We start from the raw sequence: 20,964 nt of genomic DNA, 5'->3' as shown, positions 1-20,964 counted from the left end.
CCACTGAGCTCTTTCCAGGGAGACCTCCCCGTGCAGAAGGCGGCGCAGACCTGGCACCCTCTCGCTTCCGACTGGGTGCAGGCAGGGGAGCCTTGGCAGGAGATGGAGCGGAGGGAGGAGAGGGAGGTGGGAATGTTCACACCCGGGGGTCCCCCCGCCCTGAGTCCTTGGCAGACCATGGCTCCTCCCTGTGGGTTCCAGTCCCCACGGCCTGCACTTGCCTCCCCGGCCTCAGGGGGGCAGCAGTGCCTAGCCCGTGGCCACAGCCCCGGGTTACTGCCCCCACCCTTTGCCCTGCACACACCCCAGGAAAGTGCTCCTTCATTAAACCTAATGTCATCTGGTGCCTGTGGGGACCAGATCAACACAAACTCTGTCCAGGGAGCGATGGAAGGCCACAGTGTGGTGGAAGTCCAGAGCTTCAGTTATTTTTGGGAAGGAAAAATGATTTATTTAAGACCGGCTGGGTTTGGAGCTTCTCATTCCAAAATCTGAGCCCCGAACAAGATCTTTGAGTTCCTTTTATACAGAGAGGAGGGGCCAAAGGGTTCTTTGTTTCAGTGCTCAATAGGCTTGAACTAGCATATGTCTTCCACATCCTCGGTAAGCTTTTAGCATGGACTTCATACAGTCTAGATAAGCTTTAGCACATTTGGTTTGCATTTTCCCTGAATATTTAAAGTGGATAGAGTTTGCATTGATAGACTGTTTCCTGGGACTGGAGCCGTTGCCATGGTCACCAAGGGCAGGAGGGCAGCCTCTCACTGTCCCACACCCACAGATCAGGACACAGACCACTTAGGTGATCTATGAAGAGACAGCAGCCTCCCACCCATAGCCCCCATCAATAGTAGTTCTGAGCTGGGGAGTGAGATCTGTGTTTCAGGCACTGGCTCTGGCTGCCGCGTGAAGGGTGGACTGGGCAGAGCGAGACAGGGCCCTTGGGATAAACTCTGGCTTTTATTACGTCCACACAGGAATTCCAGGGCGAGTGTGTGTGCGGGGCAGGGGGGCTCTGCGGCGAGCTTTCCCGTACAATTTGGTAGATTGCTGTGAACATGGCCACAAGGACCCCTCCATGTGCCCACGTCCTTCTGAACTATGACTTCACTGCCCCTCCCCTCTGGAGGGGGTGTCTGTCCCTCACAACTTGAATCTGGGCTGCCGTTGACTTTGCTTTGGCCGAGGGAGGGACGCAGGGCAGGCCGTGCAGCCTCGGACTCGGGAGGCCTGGCAGCCTCGGCTCTCGTCTTTGCCACCCACTCAGCGTCATGTCGAAGGCCGTCAGTCTGGAGGGGCCCAGGGCCCACGTGGAGAGGCCTGGCTGTTCTGGCTCCTCCACCAGTCCCAGCCACAGAGCACCCACCAGCTGAATGCAAGCCCCAGGAGAACCACCCGCCAACCGCAGAACGGCGGAAATAACCCTGGTGGGTTCACCCCTCACTTTGGAGGGGCCTGTTACACGGCAGGAGGTAACTGATGGGAGTGGGGCGGGCAGGGTGCTTTTTCACCTCCCTGCTTCCTTCAAGGCCCTGCCCTCATGTCCCTTGCCCCAAGTCTCCCCGCTGGCTGGGAATCTCCGCTCCCTCCTCTGGACCCCTACTGCCTGTCACCCCTGCTTCTCCTCTGGCACTTACGCCATGCTGCCTATAGGATGACAGGCACCTTCTGGAGACACTGGGTCGCTTGCCGTCTGACTGCTACCTTACATCATCCCCTAAAGGAGGCAGTGGCTGACGTTCTCAGGACACGCTCCCCAAACCAGGGGTCAGTTACTGTAATCGTTCTCAGATGATGAGCTTGAGGTTTGGAGGTAGCGTGGCTTAGCCCAGGGTCGCTGGAAGGGGTGGAGCCAGGATTCAAACCCTAATGGAAACATCTCCAAATGCCACCCATGGTGTAGGTCCTCGCGTGCTCTGCCCTGGAGGGCAAGGCCTCTGCTTCCAGCTGGGGTTTGAGGGGGATTCGCAAGCGCCAGGCTGCCCAGCCACGACCTGCCCCTCACTGCCCGCTGCCAAAGAGAAGGCCCTGGAAGGTGGAGAGGGGGGCAGGGGCTACAGGGACACATGTCCCAAACCCAGGAATCCAGACTTCTCATCAGGGCACTTGTGCCCTCTCACCCACCCTGGGGACACTTGCGAGCACACAGACCTCGCATGTGGCTCCATTCCCTGTGCTAGTCTGCACTGCCTCCTACCAGACGCTTTCCTTCTTCCCCTGAAGGAGAGAGCCAGAGGCATCAGCTGGGGGCTGAGGACCATGAAGTCACCAGTGTGGGCTCCCCTGGCCCAGCCTGGCCCACCTTCAGGAGGAGTAAGACACAGCCTGGGGCCAGGAGGAGAGGCGGCCCAACCCATTTATTAAAGTCACATTTACTGAGGTCCCTTCTAGTGCCGAGGTCAGGGGCTGAGGTTACCAAGGGTGAGTCAGGGTTGAACCTATGGAGTCAGGGCTGAGACTCAGAGGTCATCTTAGCCAGTCAGGTAAACTGAGGCTCAGGGGAGGGTCATGCAGAAACAATCAGTGATGGAGCTCAGTTCTCCTTACCCACCTTCTGGAACCCTCTGGCTGCCACTCCTTAGCCCAAAGGACTCAGAAACTCGAAGAAGCCTCAGGAGAGTGCCGGGGACGTAGTGGCCACCCCCTCCTGTGTAGCTTGGGGGAGGAGGGCAGTTGCAGGATGGAGGGACTTGTAGGAGAGGGGTTTGGGGGCTGCTGGTTCTTTGTGCTGTCACTCAGTGGTAAAGGAAGAAAAACCCAGTCACGGCTCTTTTTCCTCTACCCACTGAGTGACATCACAACAGACGACAGAGACCTCAGAAATCATTCTCGTCCAGCCCTCTCTCCCATTGCACAGATGAGCAGACGGAGGCCAAGAAGAGAGAGACTTGCAGAGGTTTCACAGCAGGCATGCGGATCACAGATGCCTGAGTCTGGCCTGCTCTCCCACATTGCGGGTCTGACTTGGGACCTGGTGTGGGTGGAATTTGCAGGAGTCTGGGGGTGGGGGTGGGGGTGTCTCTGGAGATGGTGTGTTCAACAAATGCCACCAGGAAGCCCTCTCAGATGGCAGCAGCTCCAGCTGGTCCCTAATGCTCTGCATGGCTGCCGGCCCTGCCTCTGGGGACAGCCCGCCTCTGGCTGAAGGCACTCAGCAGAACTCCAGGTGCTGATCAGTGGGGACGTTGTACTTGAGCTTGTGGGTCTCAAAGAGGTTGCACAGCTCCTTGATGTAGCGCTGGTGCAGCTGGTCCACTTCCTCCTTCGAGGGATGCAGCGTCTTCTGCACCTCGATGGGCTTGCCCACTGCAAGGCACAAAAGCGGGCAGCGGCTCAGAGTGGAAACCACCTGGGGCCACACGGGCCCTTGTTGCAGGCGCGCACCCCATGGGCATCGCCCCAGGAAAGTGCTCGTACCAAACCCCTTCCACACTCTAGTTTCAGGTGATCAGTTCTAAGATGCTAGGGCATGACGGCACGGTACTGATAGAACAAGAGCAGCAGCTGACAGTGCCATGTGCTTTACCTGCATTATCTCCTTTAAGCCTTGTGGCGCTCCTGGGGGGATGGAATCTGTTATCATTCCTATTTGGCATGTAAGTCCATGAGGGTCAGAGAGATTAAGTAACTTGCTCAAGGCCACGCAGCCAGGAAAAGCACAGGAAAGGCAGGGCTTAGAGGCTCACCAAGTCTGCTGAACTAACAGGGGTAGAAGGAGACCAAGGGGCCTCTCTCTACAGTGTTGGGCAGAGGAGCCTGATATGAATCCTAGAAGCAGAGGTCTCCTGACAGGTCAGAGAGGACACACTAAAGTCCATGCCCACTGCTCACAGGAAATCCCGCAGGCTCGAATTCAAAGCCTACTGACTGCTACGGGACACACAATGTTACCAGACCTGGACCATCCCTCCCTTCACCCACCTTCTCCAATAGGCACTTTGAGATCTTTTGGGTCAGAATCATAAACCCTCCTTCTCTGGCATGATAAATCCTGATTCAAATCTCAATTTTGCTTTTTCAGAGGCAGTGTTATCTTTTGGTTCTCTGGGCCTCAGTTTCCTATCAATGATATAATAATCCCTGCTGTGCAGGTGGTTAGGAGAAACCGAGACACTGCATGTAAGTCAGCCAGTGCTGTGCCTGGAACACAGCGGCTCGGTAACCAGCAGGGACTATTGCTCTTTGTGTTACGGTCTTATCCCAGGCTGCCTTGCATTAGGGTTATCTGCCCGTGTGTGCGTTTCCCTGGCTAGAAATATATGCTCTTTGAGGACAGAGAGGTGCCTGCCCATCCCTACGTCCCCTTGCAGTACCCAGCCCAAGCCCCTGTCCCTGCAGCCTACCTCCTCCCAGCTTGGGTCTTAACTCACCCACGGTGGTGATGGGCCGACGGTAGGGCAGGAAGCCAAAGCTGTACTGGAAGACTCCACGGCCGTGGAAGAGTGGGAGGGAGATGCCCATGACCTGTTGCAGCCGTTTCTGGATGCAGCGCAACCAGGAGCCGGGGGGATTCTTTACCTGGTCATATAGTTCATTCTCCCCAAATGAGAAGATGGGCACCAGAGCTGCCCTGGAGAGAGACAGAAGAGTCAAGGCACCCATGAATCTCCTGAGAAGGCACCTTGCTTCCCTCAGGGACACAGCACCCAGGATCTGGGGTGGAGGACAGAGCCCTGCGCTGGAAATGGGAGGTCTGGGTTCTCTCCCCGATCGGCCATAGCCTCGCTCGCTGACCTTTGGCAGGTTTCTGCCCCTCTCTGGACCACGACCTCTCACTGGCACCATGACAGGTAGATCAGAATACCTCAGGTGATGTTTTCCATCTTCCCAAACTTTCTAGAAAAATATCTCCTACCCCAGCTGGCTCCTATTCCTCAATGAGGCTTACCCCAAGGTAGAACAGCTTCGGAATGGACCGCACACCTCATTCTCCCTGATCCCAAATGTCTCAGATCTAGTGTCAGCTTTGGGGAACACGTTCCTTCCCACCCAGTCCCTCTGACCGCCGAGTCTCCTCTAGTGGAAACTTCTCTGGGCATTTGAAAACGGGCCGGTGCATCTCCCACCAAAACAGAATCTGTGCAGTCGCCCCTCCTCAAGGCGGGTACCCGTGCTCCAGCGCGAGCCTGACGAAGCCCTTGCGGTGCCGCAGCAGCAGCGTGTAGGCGCCGGGCCTGGCGTCCAGCGCCTCCTGGGCGCCCCCCACCACGATGGCCAGGAGGCTCCCGCCCTCCTTCCTGCTCAGCACGTGCGCGCCGCTCTCCTTCTCTGACGTGACCAGCCCTGGGGGGGAAGGAAGGTGCAGCAGCCTCGGGGTCCAGTTCACCAGCAGTGCCCACGGGCCCCCTGAGGACAGGCCCGAGCCCTGTCCCTCTTCCCAGCTCTCCCGGAGCTCGCGGCCCCGCGCCGCTGCGGGCGCTGCTCCCCAGGCGCCTCCTTCCTACTGCGCATGCGCGGGGAGCGCGCGGCCCCGCGGGCAGCCGGCCCTGCAGCGCCCCTGCCGGGCCCCAGGCTCACCTCCGCTCATGAGGTAGTCCCTTAGGAAGGGGACGCGGAACCACAAGGGCAGCATCATCAGATGCGGGCGGATGCCCGGGAAGAGCGCCGAGAAGCCCGTGCTCTCCGTGCACAGGTTGAGGAAGGCGCCTGCGACCATGATCCCGTGGGGGTGGAAGCCCGCGACGTAGTTCCGGGAGGGGTCCAGCTCCGCGGTCTTGACCAGCTGCAGGGACAAGGCCTGGTGAGCCCGCGCTGGCCCCGGGTGGCCGTCCCTGCCCACCACTGCCCGGCCGTGTGGCCTTAGGCCCGTCATCTGTAAAGGTGCGGTATTTGGAACCAGCATGCCCGCTGCTCCTGGGATTACCAAAGCTAAGACACAGAATATAGTTTGAAGGCACCAAAGGGCCACACCGGGCGCCACCATGCCCAGCGAGGCCCATGGCAACAAAACAACATAAGAAAAACTGGCATATACGACCTGTGAGGGAAAGGGATGTGGCTCAACCAGGAGGGCTCCAGTCTACCATATAGGAGGTCCAGGGTTCCATGTCCAGGTGAGAGCAAGCTGACCCGCGTGGCAAGCTGGCCCATGCGGAGTGCCGCCCCGTGTGGGAATGCCACCCCGTGTGGGAATGCCACCCCGTGTGGGAGTGCTGCCCCGTGCGGCAGTGCTGCCCCGTGCAGATGTGCTGCCCCGTGCAGGAGTGCCAGCTGATGCGGCAAGATGAAGCAAAAGAAGACACAGAGGAGAGAAAATAAGACACAGCAGAAGAGGGAGGTGAGGTGGCACAAGAGAGTAATCACCTCTCACCCACTCCAGAAGATCCCAGAATCAGTTCCTGGTGCCACTTAAAGAGAAGACAAGGTGGTGGACTTGGCCCAGTGGTTAGGGCATCCGTCTACCACATGGGAGGTCTGTGGTTCAAACCCCGGGCCTCCTTAACCCCTGTGGAGCTGGCCCATGTGCAGTGTTGATGCGTGCAAAGAGTGCCGTGCCATGCAGGGGTTTCCCCTGTGTAGGGGAGCCCCACGTGGAAGGAGTGTGTCCTGTAAGGACAGCCGCCCAGCGCGAAAGAAAGTACAGCCTGCCCAGGAATGGTACTGCAAACACGGAGAGCTGACACAACAAAAAGAAACACAGATTCCTGTGCCACTGACAACAATAGAAGCAGACAAAGAAGATGCAGCAAATAGACAAAGAGAACAGACAACCGGGGTGGAGGGGGAAGGGGAGAGAAATAAATAAATAAATAAGTCTTTAAAAAAAATAAAGAGAAGACAAGCAGACACAGAACACACAGCTAATTGACCCAGAGAGCAGATGGGGGGGGAGAGGGAGGAGATAAGTAAATAAATCTTAAAAAAAAAAAAGACCTGTGAGTGGGAAGAGGATCTGGTTCAAGTGATTGAGTTCCCACCTACCACAGATGGGAGGTCCCTGTTGGTTCACAGTGCCTCCTAAAGAAGAGAGCAAGACAGTGAGCTGATGTGCGGGGCTGACAGGGAGTGCTGACACAACAAGAGATACAAGGAGGAAAGCATAATGAGAGACAACAAAAAGGGAGCAGAATTGACTCAAGTGATTTAGGCACCTCCCTCCCACATGGGAGGTCATGGTTGGGGTCCCAGTGCTTCCTAAAAGAGAAGTCCAGCACACAACAAACAGACACAGCAAATGCAAACAAGGGGGTGGGGAGAAAAAAAAAAAAAAAAGACCTGTGAGTGAACATTGAGAGGCTATATCAGGAGTGGATTCCTGTTGAAAGAGCAGGTGGCCCAGGAGGCTGGCTCCAGTCCTGCTTCCTCCTCCTCACAATGCAAGTCTCTCACCCTGCGGCCCTCTGCTTCCCCCCAGCCAGGCCCTGGTGCCCTGCCTCCACTCCCTTCCCTGGCCAAGGGGGCTCCAGCACAGCGACGTGCCTGGGTCTGCTCAGGCCTGCAGCATGGAGGGGGCGTGGGGTCCCTGCAGGTGTCGTATTATAGATTGAGTGGGGGACGAGACCTGCCTGTGGTTAGCAGTTTCTAGTTGAAGGGGATGGGGTGGGGACGGGACTGAGTTAACAAACGCTGCTCGTGGCAGGTGACCTGACAGGTGGCAGTGTAGCCGAGTCTGCTACGGCCAGTGGTTGTTCAGGGGACTGTCCCATCCCCACTCGGCCAGGAACTGTGGAGTCCCCTCCCCTCAGAGTGCCCTGTGTTCTGGGAGCCACAGCCAGTTGGAGTTGGAAGGGTCCCCAGGGCTCCTGGCCTAACCCCCACCCCTGGGCAGGAAGCACCCTGATGGCCCGGGCCCTGCAATCTGCTGTCCTTCCCATGATGACTCAGTTTCACCCACGTGAAAGGTCACTCTGCGGTCAAGCTGCACCTTTCAGCAGGTGATTCATGGAGGGGCCTGGAGGGGACTGGAGGGGTCTGGGAGGTAGCAACAGGGCCTGGGTGCCCCACCTAGGCTTCCCAGCCCAAGGCCCACCTGTCCTTGACTGGACTTGGCCTCTGTCCCACTCCCACAGACTCACTGACCCTTCACAGAAGGGCTGCAGGGCCCAACGCCTCCCCAGACGAGGACAAGCCTCCTCCCCTCATGCACTGGGGGATGTGCTGGGTGTGAAAATATAGACAGAGCAGAGCAATTGTTGGAGATTCTCCCTGGGACAAGTGCTGCCTCAGTAATCTACCTGGTGTGGTTTCTCTAAAACATAACTTGCTCAGTGCATTGAAACACTTGCTTTTAAGTTCTCATTTTCTGCTAGTGGAAGGGTAATTTTGTACAACCCCCATTTAAAGGAAATTTGTCAATACTCATCGAAATTTGTAAAAAAAACACAATTGGCCCTTTTAACCCAGCAACCCTGCTGCAGAGGAATGAGCTTACAGAATTTTTCACCCTTGTACAAAACCACATTCATGCAAGTTATTCACTGACGTATCCTTTGTTAATATCAAAAACTTGGGGAGGGGAGCAGATGTGGCTCAACCAGTTGGGTGCCCACCTACCACAGGAGAGGTCCCGGGCTCGGGTCCCAGTGCCTCCTAAAGAAATGAGCAGACGCCCTACCCACTGCAGCGAGCAGACACCTGAATGCGCAGATGCCACAAGCCAGCCCTGCTGCGGCCTGCGGGGAGCGGATGTGGCTCAGGCCGTTGGGCACGCGCCTTTCATGTGGGAGGTCCCGGCTTCGGTTCCCTGTGCCTCCTGGAGAAGGCAAGCAAACAGTGAGCAGACAGAGGAGAGCGCCATCTGGGGAGAGAGGATAAATAAAACAAAAACCCCGGGGGGAATGGATGTGAGCACTGCTTCCCAATGGGAGTTCCTAGCTTCAGTTCCCGGTGCCTCCTAAAAACAAAAAAACAAGGAAACAAAAAAATCAACTCAGGGGAGCCAAGTGGCTCAGTGGTTGAGCACCAGCTTCCCACATACAAGGTCTCAGGTTCAATTCCCAGGCTCAGTACCTCAAAAACACACACACAAAAAAAACAAAACAAAAAAACCACACTTGGCATCAAATGTCCATCAACAGGACTTTTTTTGAGAAATTATGAAACACACGGATCACTGTGCATAGGGAAGTGTGAACAACTCTTCCTGTCCTGATACAAGACGAGGAACACAACAGATCAGCAGGTGAAAGAGCAGGGGGCAGGATAGTGTTGCAGAATGCCACCAACTGGGCACAGGAGGGAAAAATACATCATCTGCATTTGGACACCCCAAACGCTGCTAGTAGACGCCACCCCTGGGGAAGGGACGTGGAGAGATGGGTCCTGAAGTGGGAGGGAGACTTTGACTATATATCCTTTTGTCTCTTGTGCATCTTGAACAAGATCGTATTACCAGGTTGAAATAAATGAACAATGAAAGAGCGAGTGAATGCATGAATGAATGAGTGATTACTTCCTTCATAAAGACAAATTTGTGTAGAGAAAAATGCTGGCGACATGAGGGCCTGTGTCCAGGCACAGGTGCCAGCATTTGTACACGCATCTGCTCGCGTCCAGGAGTGGGCCCTGGTGGGCCCATGACTGCCCCCCGAGGCCCAGTCTGCACCTCCCTGGACATGTTCTCTGCTGGTGTCTTCTGCACTACCGCCTTCTATCTGTTCCCTGTGTCCCGGTCTATCATCCCAGCACTGTGAGGGCTCAAGATTAGAGCCCACGTACCAGAAGCACCCATGCAGGCCTGGAACAGGGGAGATGCTCTGGAAAGCTGTGGAGTGAAGGAATGAAGGAATGAGACTGTGGGTGCATGAGGCCAAGGCAGTCTCCTTGGAAGGAGGTGCCTGCTCCCATCCTGCTCCGACATGTCACCTGGGCTGCAGGTGAAAGGGCCCTGCTCCAGAGAGGCAGCAGGCCAGGCTCTGCCGCTGGCTCATGATGTGCCCTTTGCCAGGCTGCTGCCCCCTCTGTGCCTCAGTTTTCCCTCTGTCCCACCAGGACGGTGATAATGCCTCCCTGGCAGGGTGGCAGTTGAATTCAAGGGGGATACACAGAGAGGAGGGGAGAGGTTTACAAACTGTAAAGTGCAGTGTTCTCTGTCTTGCCCCCTTGGTTCCATTAGGATAGGGGAGTATGACTAAGCAAAGATGGGCTGACGTCTGGGGTGCACTCTGGCCGAGTGCCTGTGCTGTCACCCTGACTTGGCATCAGGTGAGGGAGCTAAGCCAAGTTACTAGGCTCCGGATATTGCTAATTTTTTTACTAATATATTTCATATACCATATTTTAATTGTGCAATTCAGTGATTTCAGAACATCCAAAAGGTTGTGCAACCTAAACTGCTGTGTAATTCCAGAATGCTTTCAACACCTCAAAAAGAAACCCTGTCCCATTAGCAATCACTCCCTGTTCTCCCCTTCTCCCCCAGCCCTGGCAACAACTAATCTAATTTAGGCCTCTATAGATTTGCCTCTTCTGGATATTTCACATAAATGGAATCCTTTGTGATTTTTTGTGCCTGACTTCTTTCACGCAGCTTAATGTGTTCAGGGGTTGTCCACGAATCAGCACTTCATTTCTTTTGATGGCTGAATACTATTCCATTGTCTACCTGGACCGCAGTTTGTCTGTCTTTTCATGAGTTGATGGACATTTTGGCTATTTCTACTCTTCAGCCACTGTGTGATGCTGCTCAGGTTACTAAGAACAATTCTCCCGGGGGCTGCAGTTTTTAGGATGGGTCCTTCCCTGCACCTGTGCATGGTGGCCCGATGGCTGGAGAGGCCTGGAGTCTCCCTGGCACAGGTGGCGACTCCCTGTGTGGCTCTGGGCCCGTGTCTGGCCTCCTCGGCCTCTGGGGTGAGGTGTTGGCCCTGCCCTCTCCTCCTTCCTCAGGCCTGCCCTCATCTCACAGACACTCTCCCATCGGCTCTGAGATGCACTTGTTTTCATATTTAACATTGTGAAATCAAGAGGCGCTGGCTATTCTAACTGGAAGAATTTTTTCTCTCTGGTACATAAAATACTGGTATGTCTTAGCGTTGAAGAGATACAGTGCATGCCAGGCCCAGAGATCCAGAAAGTGCAGCAGAGGAGGTGGGCACCACAGCACCTACTATGTGCCAGGCACCTTGCACACAGTGTCATCCTCTATTTAGCCTGTGAGGCAGTACGGACGTCGCTGCCCCATTGCACAGATGAGGAATCCGAGACCCAAGGGTAATGGCCTTGCTCACCCGCTGACCTTGTAAAGAGGCAGGGCCAGGAGGTGGGCCCAGGCAGCCTGGCCCCGTGGGCACAGCCAGCCGGCCCAGCCTTGTGGGAGTCCCCAGGTGAAAGGCAGCGGGGCTTAAAGGCACTTCAAGTAAGGACACAGTGCCAGGGACGTGACTCATATCGGGAAAACTAAGGCGGCAAAGGGGCAAGGGAGGCGGGTGAGGGCTGGGTGGGCAGAGGCCCAGGTGCAGGGCCCTCAGGCTGCCGCGGAGGTTAGCTTTCATTCCAGGTGTGCTGGGAGTCACTGCTGGGCTGGTCCTGCACCGCATGGAGGAGGGACTGGGGGTGTCGGCAGAAGAGGAGCCAGTGGAAGAGCTGATGGGGCCAGGGAGGAGGAGCTGAGGCGACCACCCCTGCCCTCCAGCAGTGGGCCCCAACAGCAGTGACGTTGCCCCCTGCCCTGCAGGGGACATCTGGCAACATCTGCAGACGCTTTTGGTTGTCGCACCTCCGGGGCAGTGCTGGCCTCTAGTGGGTAGAGGGCAGGGGTGTGGCCAGGCCTCCACAGCAGAGAGTTCTCCAGCCCCAAATGCAGCAGTGCAGAGGTTGAGAAGCCCTGCTGGAGAGCCGCCTGGCTGGGGGGATGTGCAAGCCCCCAGTCCCCTCAGGGCAGCGTAGGGCTGCGGGCAGGGGCCTCTGAACCAGCTCCCCCTGCAAAAGGCAGAGGTGGGACTCCTAGGAGGATGGCAGGAGACCGGCCCCAGCTCCCGGGAAGACAGCCCTTCTCCCGCAATGAAGCAGCCGTCTCAGGGAGGGAGCGCCCCGTCCTCAGGGCTGTGTAAGCCGGAGTTCCCAGCCCGGGCGAGCAGCTGGCCAAGAGCCCCTCTGACTCAGGCGGAGACCCCTGTGTGCTGAGAGGAGGCCTGGGCGCTGAGGGGGAGCTGAGGGGCCATCCCAGGTGAGGGCGGTGGGGACAGGGGGGCTCAGGGAGGTGCCCTGTGCTGCCCCAAGCTGGCTCTGACCAGAACTATGGGGACAGCATTTCCTGACAACCAGGGACACACCCCGGGCAGGGCACTGTACCCTCCTGAGCCTCCTGTGCAGTGTTTGCTCAGCGATGATGAAATCTCCCCAGCTCTGCTCAGACCTTCAGCACGAGGGGGCGGAAGCTCCTCTGACATAGAGCATTGCCTGTTCTCTGCACTAGCTCTTTGGTGGGCCTTCAGGGGGCTTCAGGTGGCTCCAGGCCAGAAGCCGTTTCCTGGTTGGACCTGAAGTACCACGTCAGGGCTGGTGCATAAAATCCCATAAGAGCTGGCGGGATGGGGGGTGGGCGGGGACTGCTCTCTTTTCACAGAGGCTCGTGAATGCTGGGGAGCTCGTGGCAGAGCCGGGGCTTGCTGTCTCCTGCTCACCCCAAGATCCCTGCAGGGCCCGGAGGGTCTCCTGGGAGGTCTGTGGGAAGGGAGTCTGCAGGTGGCAGTGCCGCCCAGCAGGGACATGCAAGGTCAATGTGAAGGGCATCTCGCCCTTTGCCGGCCGCTGGGTGCTACTGCCCACCCTCGGTGGGTGGGGATGCAAGGCGTTGAGGGACACAGCGAGCCCACACAACTGCACATGAGGAATTTGTGGAAACGGAGTCCCCACGCTGGAAAAGGCACCGAGCAGCACCAGTTCTGCCAGACCTGTAACTGGCAGTGGCTCTGGGTGCAAAGAGAACCCAGACGCTGTCCTTCGGAGGCCCCTGGCTACCCGAGAGGCTGTCCCCCTGCTCTCTGTCACCTGAGGAGTCCAGTTCTATGGCTTGGATGTCTTCTCCCTGCAAACCTCTCTCGGCCCATGCCCCGGAGCACCTTCTCCTCTAGTCACGTTGAACACCAGGCTACTGTCAAAACTCCACTGGGACCAGCACCCAGCCCTTTGCCTGGGCTGGGCCCTTCGCAGACCACCTTTCCATGCCCTGCTTTCTGGGTGAGCTCAGGATTCCGCTGGCAGGGGGAGGGGAGACCTAGGAGCTACAGACTCCTCCTGGAGGCCCCAACCTGCTTACGGTTTCCCTTGACTGGACGGGTGGGTTTTTCTCTCCCTGGGCCACAGCCACTCCCTCCCCAAGAAACTCTGACCTCCAGGCACTTCAGGCTGGGAAGGGAGTTCAGAATCTCAAAGCTCTCGGGTCCTGGGGGGGGGATCTGGGACTGTGCCCGTGACACACCCAGGGCCGTGCTTGTCTCTGCCTGTGAGACCTGGGAGGGGCCCCTGAGAGGAAGCAGATCCATGGGGCATGGAAGAGTGCCCCTGCCTGGACCCCCAGTTCAGCAACACCCCTGCCCACGGGCTCTGTCCCTCAGCATTTACCACCCCCAGGGCCGCGGCCGTCTCTGCCAGCCACCCTCCCGCCCTCGCCTGCACCCTGCCCTTGCCCTTTGCCCCGCAGGCCCTGCAGTTGTTGCTCAGCCTCTGCTGGTCCTTGTCGGGCCCCAGGCCTCTCAGCAGGCGGCCCAGCCAGAGCCCTGCCCCACTGAGTTTTCATGCCCTGGGCAGGTTTTAACCTTTACCAGCCGATTTCCTTCGCCCGCTCTCCCACTGCCAGTCCCAGATTTACCAGCCGGGCCCTGTCTCCTGGAGGGACAGGAGAGACTACTCAGGGGGGCAGGTCAGGGCAGCAGGGCTCCAGCCATCAGAGCCTCCCCGAGCCCCCAGCCACACCCCTGCCTCCTCGAGTCCCCACTGGCTCAGGAAAATAACCGAAGCTGCCAGTTCCTAGGAACCTTCCAGGTGCTTTACTTGCATTGTTGCCTGGAGCCCACACAACCCTATGAGGTATGTGGCATCACCCCCATTTACATGTGAGGAAACAAGCTCAGAGAGACTGTGCAACTCACCCAAGATCACACAGCTAGTATGCAGCAGACGTGGGATTAGCATCCAGTCTGTCTAACTTGAGACCACACCTTACAACTTTCCTTGCCCTGTTTCTGAGGAGGGGCAACCGCCCTTGCCAGGCACCTCTCTCTGTCCCCACTGCCTGCCCATCCTATCCTATCTGGTCAGTAAACCAGCCCTGCCCAGCTGCTTAGAGCCAAGAGCTTGGTCTGTTGGAGTCTGTGAAGGAGCTGAGGGATCGGCTCCCTCAGATTCAACGCTCTTCTCCACTCAGGTGACCCTCAAGTCCGGGACCAAGTGGCCATCATGGCCAGGAGGTGCCTCAAGCCAGAGAGCCGGAGACTCAAAGGCACTCAGAGCAGTGGGGGTCCAGGTTGCTTACTGGCTACGTGGGGAAACTGAGGCTCAGAATGGGGCACGCAGCATACCAGAGTCAGGGCTCTTTTCTCTGCCCCTTCACCCACAGTCAATGCACAAACTTTAAAACCAGTAAAAGAACTTGCTGTGTGCTGTTGCTCACAATCTTGTCCCTCTCTGGTCATTGGTCTCCTCATCTGATGGATATGCGTGGGGCTAGATGGTCTCTTAAGACCTGTGAGTTTATTACCTTCACCTTCCCAACCTGGGCCCTGAGGTTTGCATCTGTAACACACATACGTGCGTCACGTTCCACGCGTCACAGAGTGCCTTCGCATCCTGGACGGCCGTCAATCTCACACTGGCCCCACGTGCCCGAGAAGCTGCCCCTCTTCCCAGCCCCACGGCGGTGGAAGTCCAGGCTCCTGCCTGCCAGGCCAGGATTCCCATGGAGATGTGGGGCCCTTGGGCCCTGCCACCCCTCTCCCCACCCGGACCAGCCTCTGCACTCACCACGGTGGGGAAATAATCCCTCATGTACTTCCACAGGACGCAGCGCCTTATGGCCTCCACGCGCCTGCCCCCCTGCCGCGGCGTGTCTTGGTCCAGGCACCACCAGGCCGCATACAGCACAGCGCAGAGCCAGAACCTCGTGCACAGGAGGCCTATGAAGGTGGCGACGCAGAGGTGGGCTGGGGAGGGAAGCAGGCGGTCAGCGGTCGGAGGTCCCAGAGAGGCAAGTACGGCTGCCCAGGCCGCGCCGTCCCCACTCGCCCCACGCTAGCAGCTCCGTCTGTCCAGCCTGTGGCCCCCGAGGGATGAGAGCAGCTTCCCTTGCCTTCAGGGAGATGGAGGCTCGAGCGGAACCAGCCCTCCTTGTTCCTGGAGCAGGGACTGGAGCCCGGGGAAGCCCAGCTCCAAAGCTTATCCCCCCACCACACCAGGCTGCCTCGTTCACTCCAGTCTTCCCCTTTCCTCCCCCTGCCTCCCTGCAAAAGATTCTGCAATACTTGAAATACTAACACTGCTTTCGCAGGCGGGAAATGCCTATTCATACAGCAGGTGCTCGATAAATGGATGGGGAGTGACTGGCTGGATGAGCTGTTCTACTTTCCATCTTTTGGGACCTCAGACACACAGGAGAGCGGCTTTCTCCCTAACCCTCTGCCCTGTCAACATACAGAGATTCCTGACCTCATGGAGATGACTGTCCAGTAACTAAAAGTGTCAAAAGAATGGTGAAAATAAAACATGACAGATAAAACTTAAATAGTCAGGAATAACGTTAACCAACAATGTAAAGCACTTGTATTCAGAAAACTGCAACTCAGTGTTAAAAGAAATCCAAAAAGGCCTAAATAACTGGAAGAACATTCCATGCTCATGGATTGGAAGACTGAATATCATTAATGCCAGTTCTACTCAAGTTGATATACAGATTCAGTGCAACCCCAATAAAAATTCCACCAACATTTTTTTAAAAAATTGAAAACATGGTCATCAAATTTATTTGGAAGGGTAAGGGGTCCTGAATAGCCAGAAACATCATAAAAAGGAAAAGTTAACCCTCATCTCCGGACTTTAAATCATCTTACCTAGCTATAGTGGTAAAAATAGCATAGTACTGGCATAAAGACAGACATATAGACCAATGGAACCAAATTGATGTTTCAGAAACAGACCTCACATGTATGGCCAAGTGATTTCAGATTAGCCTGTCAAACCCACACAGCTCAGGCAGAACAGTCCATTCAGCAAAATGGTGCTGAAAGAACTGGATGTCCATAGCTGAAAGAAGGAAAGAGGACCCCTGTCTCACACCTTATCCAAAAATTAACTCAAACTGGATAAAAAACCTAAAAATAAAAGCAAGACCCATAAAACTCCTAGAAGAATATGTAGGAAAATATCTCCAAGACCTGGTGGTAGGTGGTGGGCTCTTAATGGAGATAAGAGGAGGAGTGAGATGGACTACTGATGTTTAATATATGTAGAAGTTTTAAGTAGCTTTACTGTAAAAGGAGTGGAAATGTTTAGAGTGGATGATAACACATAGTAACAGCTAGTTTATAAATGGGGATGTGGCTGAAAATGGTAGTCTAGGGATGTAAATGCCAATTGACAGAATGCTAGGGAATTATCTAGGACCTGAATAGCACGGTAAACAAAGAGGTGGATGAGAATTGTGGTTGATGCTACAGATGCAAGAGTGTCCATTGTGAGCTAGAACAAATGTACATCAGTACTGCAGGGTGTTGGGAACACATGGGAAAAATTCAACTGGAGAGACCTATGGACTATGGTTAACAGTAATAATATAATATTCTTGCATCTATGCCAAAGATGTACTGTGTTTATAATGAGGCAGTATGGAAAATGTGAGCCAAATGTACACTATGGATGTGGTTAACAATCAGATATTATCTTATCTGTAACAAATGCTCCACCACAGTGAGTTGTGTTAATAGGGGGGTGTTGTTTGGGAATTCTGCACATGTGCATGACTGTTTTACAAGTTTACAAATTCTGTCATAAAAAATATATTTAAAAAATAATAGTGTGGGTTGGGAAAAAAAAACACCAAATGTAAATTAAGGACTATAATTAGTAGTAAGATATTGACAATATTCTTTCATAATTTGTAACAAACGTCTCATGACAATGCAAGGTGTTGGTGGAGGGCTGATGTTTGGGACCCCTGTATGATGTTACGCATGTTTGCTTTGTAAGTTCACAACTTCTACTATACACTTAATTGTTTAGGTATGTTCATATAAAAATGATATAAAGATAATAATAATTGGATTGGTTAGGGGAAAAATACTTTGGTTAGTAGATATATTTTGGCAATGCTCTTTAATCATTAGTTTAAAAGGTTTAACAACAGTGTAAGGTGGTGGTAGGGAGAGTTATGAGAGTGCTGTATGATGTTATATATGTTTGTTTTATAAATTCACTATTACTATACACTTATTGTTTATGTATGTTTGTGTGTGGGTGATACATTTCAATAAATTGATTTAAAAGAAAAAAGAAAAAAAGAGTCTGTGCAGGTGGCTCCCACTTTAAGAAAACCAGTTCGAGAGAATGAAAAACGGTTAGTAGTGGTTACCTGGAAGTGGGAGTCTTTTACTTTTAGGATACATGTTTTGTTTAAATATGTTATGAAAAAATATACAAAATTTTGGGGGAAAAACCCCACAAGGCATTTGCGCTTGCCCAGAGGAGACCTCTTCCCAATTCCCTCCCCATTCCTCACTCCTGGCTCACCCCTTAACCCCTTTTAACATACCACAGTCTGACTGTGCATCTTCACAGTAATTTAAGAAGGGAGATACCTTCTTTCCCTGAGGGAAAAATGGAAAACCCCGCTTTAAGGGAGGCCCAGAGAGGTGTGAAAATTGGCCGGTCACACAGCAGACTGGTAAGGTGGAACTTGGGTCCAGTCCCACTCGTTTGGCCACTTGGTGCTCCCACTTCCATCCATTCATTCAAGCTGCATTCACCGGCTCCAACCCTTCTAGGATCGGGAGACGCAGCTACGAGTGAGACAAACTGAATGGATAAATCCCTTCCTGTGAAAGAGTGTGAGATGCAAAGGAAAGAAGCAGGCAGCAGCAGGCAACCCGTTTGGAAAGCACCAGCTTGCAGGATCCGGGACCTTCGTGGTGACGGTGACTGGTCTAGCTGTCTTCTCCAGCCTCATCTTTGTCACTCCCCAAAATGCATCCAGTAACTCCAGTGTGAACCAACTGCTCGGAAATGTGCCGAGGCCCTTCCTCTCCGGGCTCTGCATGGGCAGGTCCCCGCCGGGAGGCTGCCCTTGCGTCTTTACCGGATTCTTAAAAGCCCCTCAAACGCTGCCTCCCGCTGCCTTTCTCTGCGCATGCGCCTCCCTCCCGGCCCCGCGCTTCCTGCGGGCTCACTTCTGTTATACTGCTGGTAGCTGCCTAGTGGCTTCTCCCCGTCTAAGTCCTGCCAGACCCTCAAAATCAACCACGGCGTGTGTCCCCCTAACTCCCCAAGCCTTCTCCTCCCCAGCGCCTGAATTTGGTGGGGACAGCCGGCCGCGCAGGGGCTGAGACCGCAGCCTGTCCTCCTGCCTCCCTCGCCATCCACCTGCGGTCCCCGGGTCTGGGGGCCTGGGGACGGGATCTTCTGACTGTCTCTTGGACCGGGACACTCCTCCCACCCCACGCCAGCCTCTCCAGACCCAGGTGGGCAAACTTTCTCTTAAAGGGCCAGATAGTAAATATTTTAGACTGCAGCCCAAGAAGGAAATTCGAGGCTATTATTTAGGTACACAAATAGTCACTTAAAATGTAACTATTTAAAAATGTAAGAAAAACTGTTGTTTGACCTGGATTTGATCTCTGGTCTGTAATTTGCTGACCCCTGAGCTGGACTGGGACTGCCCCCCCACACCCCAAACACGGTGGAGAGCTCGCCAGCAGCCACGGGGGCCTTGAACACACAGATTGGACCTTGTCACTCCCCTCCCTAAAGGCCTACCCAGGTTTCTCTTTGCCCTCGGAATAAAGGGTGAGGTACAACCCCACACCTGGCACGAGTGGACCCACAACCCTTTCTTCAGCAGTCATTCTTCTGGTTCCCAGGCCCAAGGCTGATCTGATCACTCCATGCCACTCCTGGGATTCCAGGCTCCTGGGGTAGCAGGGCTAGGCACGTGCCAAGGGCCTGCGGTAGGGTGGTGGGGGGCAGTGAGCATGCAGACACACTCCTGTTCTCAACAAGGCACAAGCCCAGCTGAGCACGAGGTTCCTTGTCGCTGGTGATCCCAGCAGAGCCTCGGGGCTCTGGTCCCCGGTGCCCTTGCAGGCTGCCCTGGGCGTGGCCCTTGCCCTGCTCTCTCCTCCCACCTCCACACCCACCTTCTCCCAAGCCCCTCGGCCCCTCTCCCCTTTCCCTGCCTCCTTTGCTTTCCTTTCTTTGGCAGTAGGAGGAGCCCAGGGCTCCAGACGGGCAAGCCAGGGCATTTAAGACATTTCAGTTCCCTGCGCACCTTGCAATGGGGATAACGGACTGAGGGGTATTAAAAATGTTTACTGGGGAGCAGGAATAGCTCAGCAGTTTGAGCACCTGCTCCCCATGTACAAAGTCCCGGGTTCACTACCCAGTACCTCCTTTAAAAAGAAAAAAATCCTTAAAAAAAAAAAAAAGAGAAGAGTTTATCAACCCCTGGGGCAGTGAAATCCACCAATCAGAAGGGATTCCAGCCTGGCCCGGGCAGGGTTCCGCAGGGCCGCTTTGCCAAGGGGAATCCCTTAGCGGCAGGGCGGGGAGGGGGCGGTCAGGGCCAAACCGCAGGGACTGTGTCGGTATCCTGCCTACAGACTGAACACCAGTCCTGGGCGGCGGCCCCGTCACCTGCCGCGGGGGACACCGCATCCCGCGTTCCCGGGCCTGCCTCTTCCCAACGCTCACTGCAGCAGCGCAGGAGTTTGGCGAATGCCGCCCTCCGCCGTCACACTCGGTGTGTTTATCGCGGGTGGGGTGCAGGGGGCGCGCCCCTTCCCTCCTGGGTCACGACCCAGGGTCCTGGCCAGGTCTGCGCTGCGCCAAAGCGCGCGTTTCCTTTCGCCTGCCCCGCAGCCCGTGAGGCCGCGACTGCGCCCCCTTCTGCAGGTGACCGAGGGGGGCCTGGGCAGGTCAGGCAGGGGGCCGGCCAGGCCACAGCGGGCGCATTGCCCAGCCCGAGGCTGCCCCAGTCCCCCCTCCCAGCCCCCCCTTTCCTCCCTGTGCTGTTCTTTCCCCCTTCCTCCCTCTTTCCCACCCCGCCTCCAGCCCTAGTTCCCTCCTCTGTGTGGGAGGAAGGAAGCCTGTCCCCCCTCTTCCTGCCCCCCCTTAGCCCCCTGAGGCTCCTGGATCTTTTCCACTATCAGCTCTATCCTCCCTCACACCAGCCCGCGGCCCGGGTCTCTGCCCAAGAATCAAGGGACAATCGGCAGCCCAGGGAAGTTAAGTGACCTGCCCAAAGCCAGGGCAGCGGCCTCAGTGCCTACCCGCCCGGCTCTCCAGGGCCGCTGGGCAGGGGCTGTGGGCGCAGCCAAGTCCCTTCGGGGCGAGCATCTTCCAGTGGCACCCTGCGCCCCCGCCTCTGGTCTGCTCCCCCTCCCACTCCCCCCGCCACGGCCACGGTCTCCCACCACTGCACCCCCACCCCCACCCCACCCAGCTGCCTTACGCAAGACCAGGAAGGAGAAGACCCACTGCAAGACGGCGAACGTCTGCAGCCTGCGCTCCCACGGCACGGCAAGGGGCGCGAACTCCACCATCCTGGCCCTCTGCCTGGCTCTGGGGCTTCTCGAAGTGCTGCTGGGGCCAGAGCACCCACGGGCTCTGGGTGCTGTCCAAGGATGTGCAAGCCAGGGCGCCGCAATGAGCCCAGCCCCAAGGCTCCCTGCCTCTGCCCTGGGAGGGAACTGTTTCTTAGAAGAAACCTTTGAATCCCGCCTCTCCTGGGGCCCGGCTGGAGGTGGCAGGAAGCAGAGGTTGTGCAGCCTTTATCAGCGGCAGGGCCACCTCCGCAGCGCTTTATCTCCAGGTCCCCAGGCT

General features: G+C 55.8%; 1 protein-coding gene across 1 annotated transcript; it reads right to left on the bottom strand.

Annotated features, from left to right (window-relative positions):
- Positions 1–428: 428 nt before the first annotated feature.
- On the bottom strand, positions 429–20,684 carry LOC101426370 (2-acylglycerol O-acyltransferase 2-like). The gene is made up of 6 exons (XM_071218371.1): positions 20,594–20,684; positions 14,902–15,080; positions 5,518–5,722; positions 5,109–5,283; positions 4,371–4,570; positions 429–3,306 (listed from the first exon to the last, which is right to left on the bottom strand). The coding sequence occupies exons 1-6, from the start codon at positions 20,682–20,684 to the stop codon at positions 3,152–3,154; spliced, it is 1,005 nt and encodes a 334-aa protein (XP_071074472.1). The 3' UTR covers positions 429–3,151.
- Positions 20,685–20,964: the final 280 nt, after the last annotated feature.

Source organism: Dasypus novemcinctus, chromosome 10, assembly GCF_030445035.2.
Source record: "Dasypus novemcinctus isolate mDasNov1 chromosome 10, mDasNov1.1.hap2, whole genome shotgun sequence".
Classification (NCBI taxonomy): Eukaryota; Metazoa; Chordata; class Mammalia; order Cingulata; family Dasypodidae; genus Dasypus; species Dasypus novemcinctus.
This window is presented reverse-complemented; position numbering and strand designations above follow the sequence as displayed.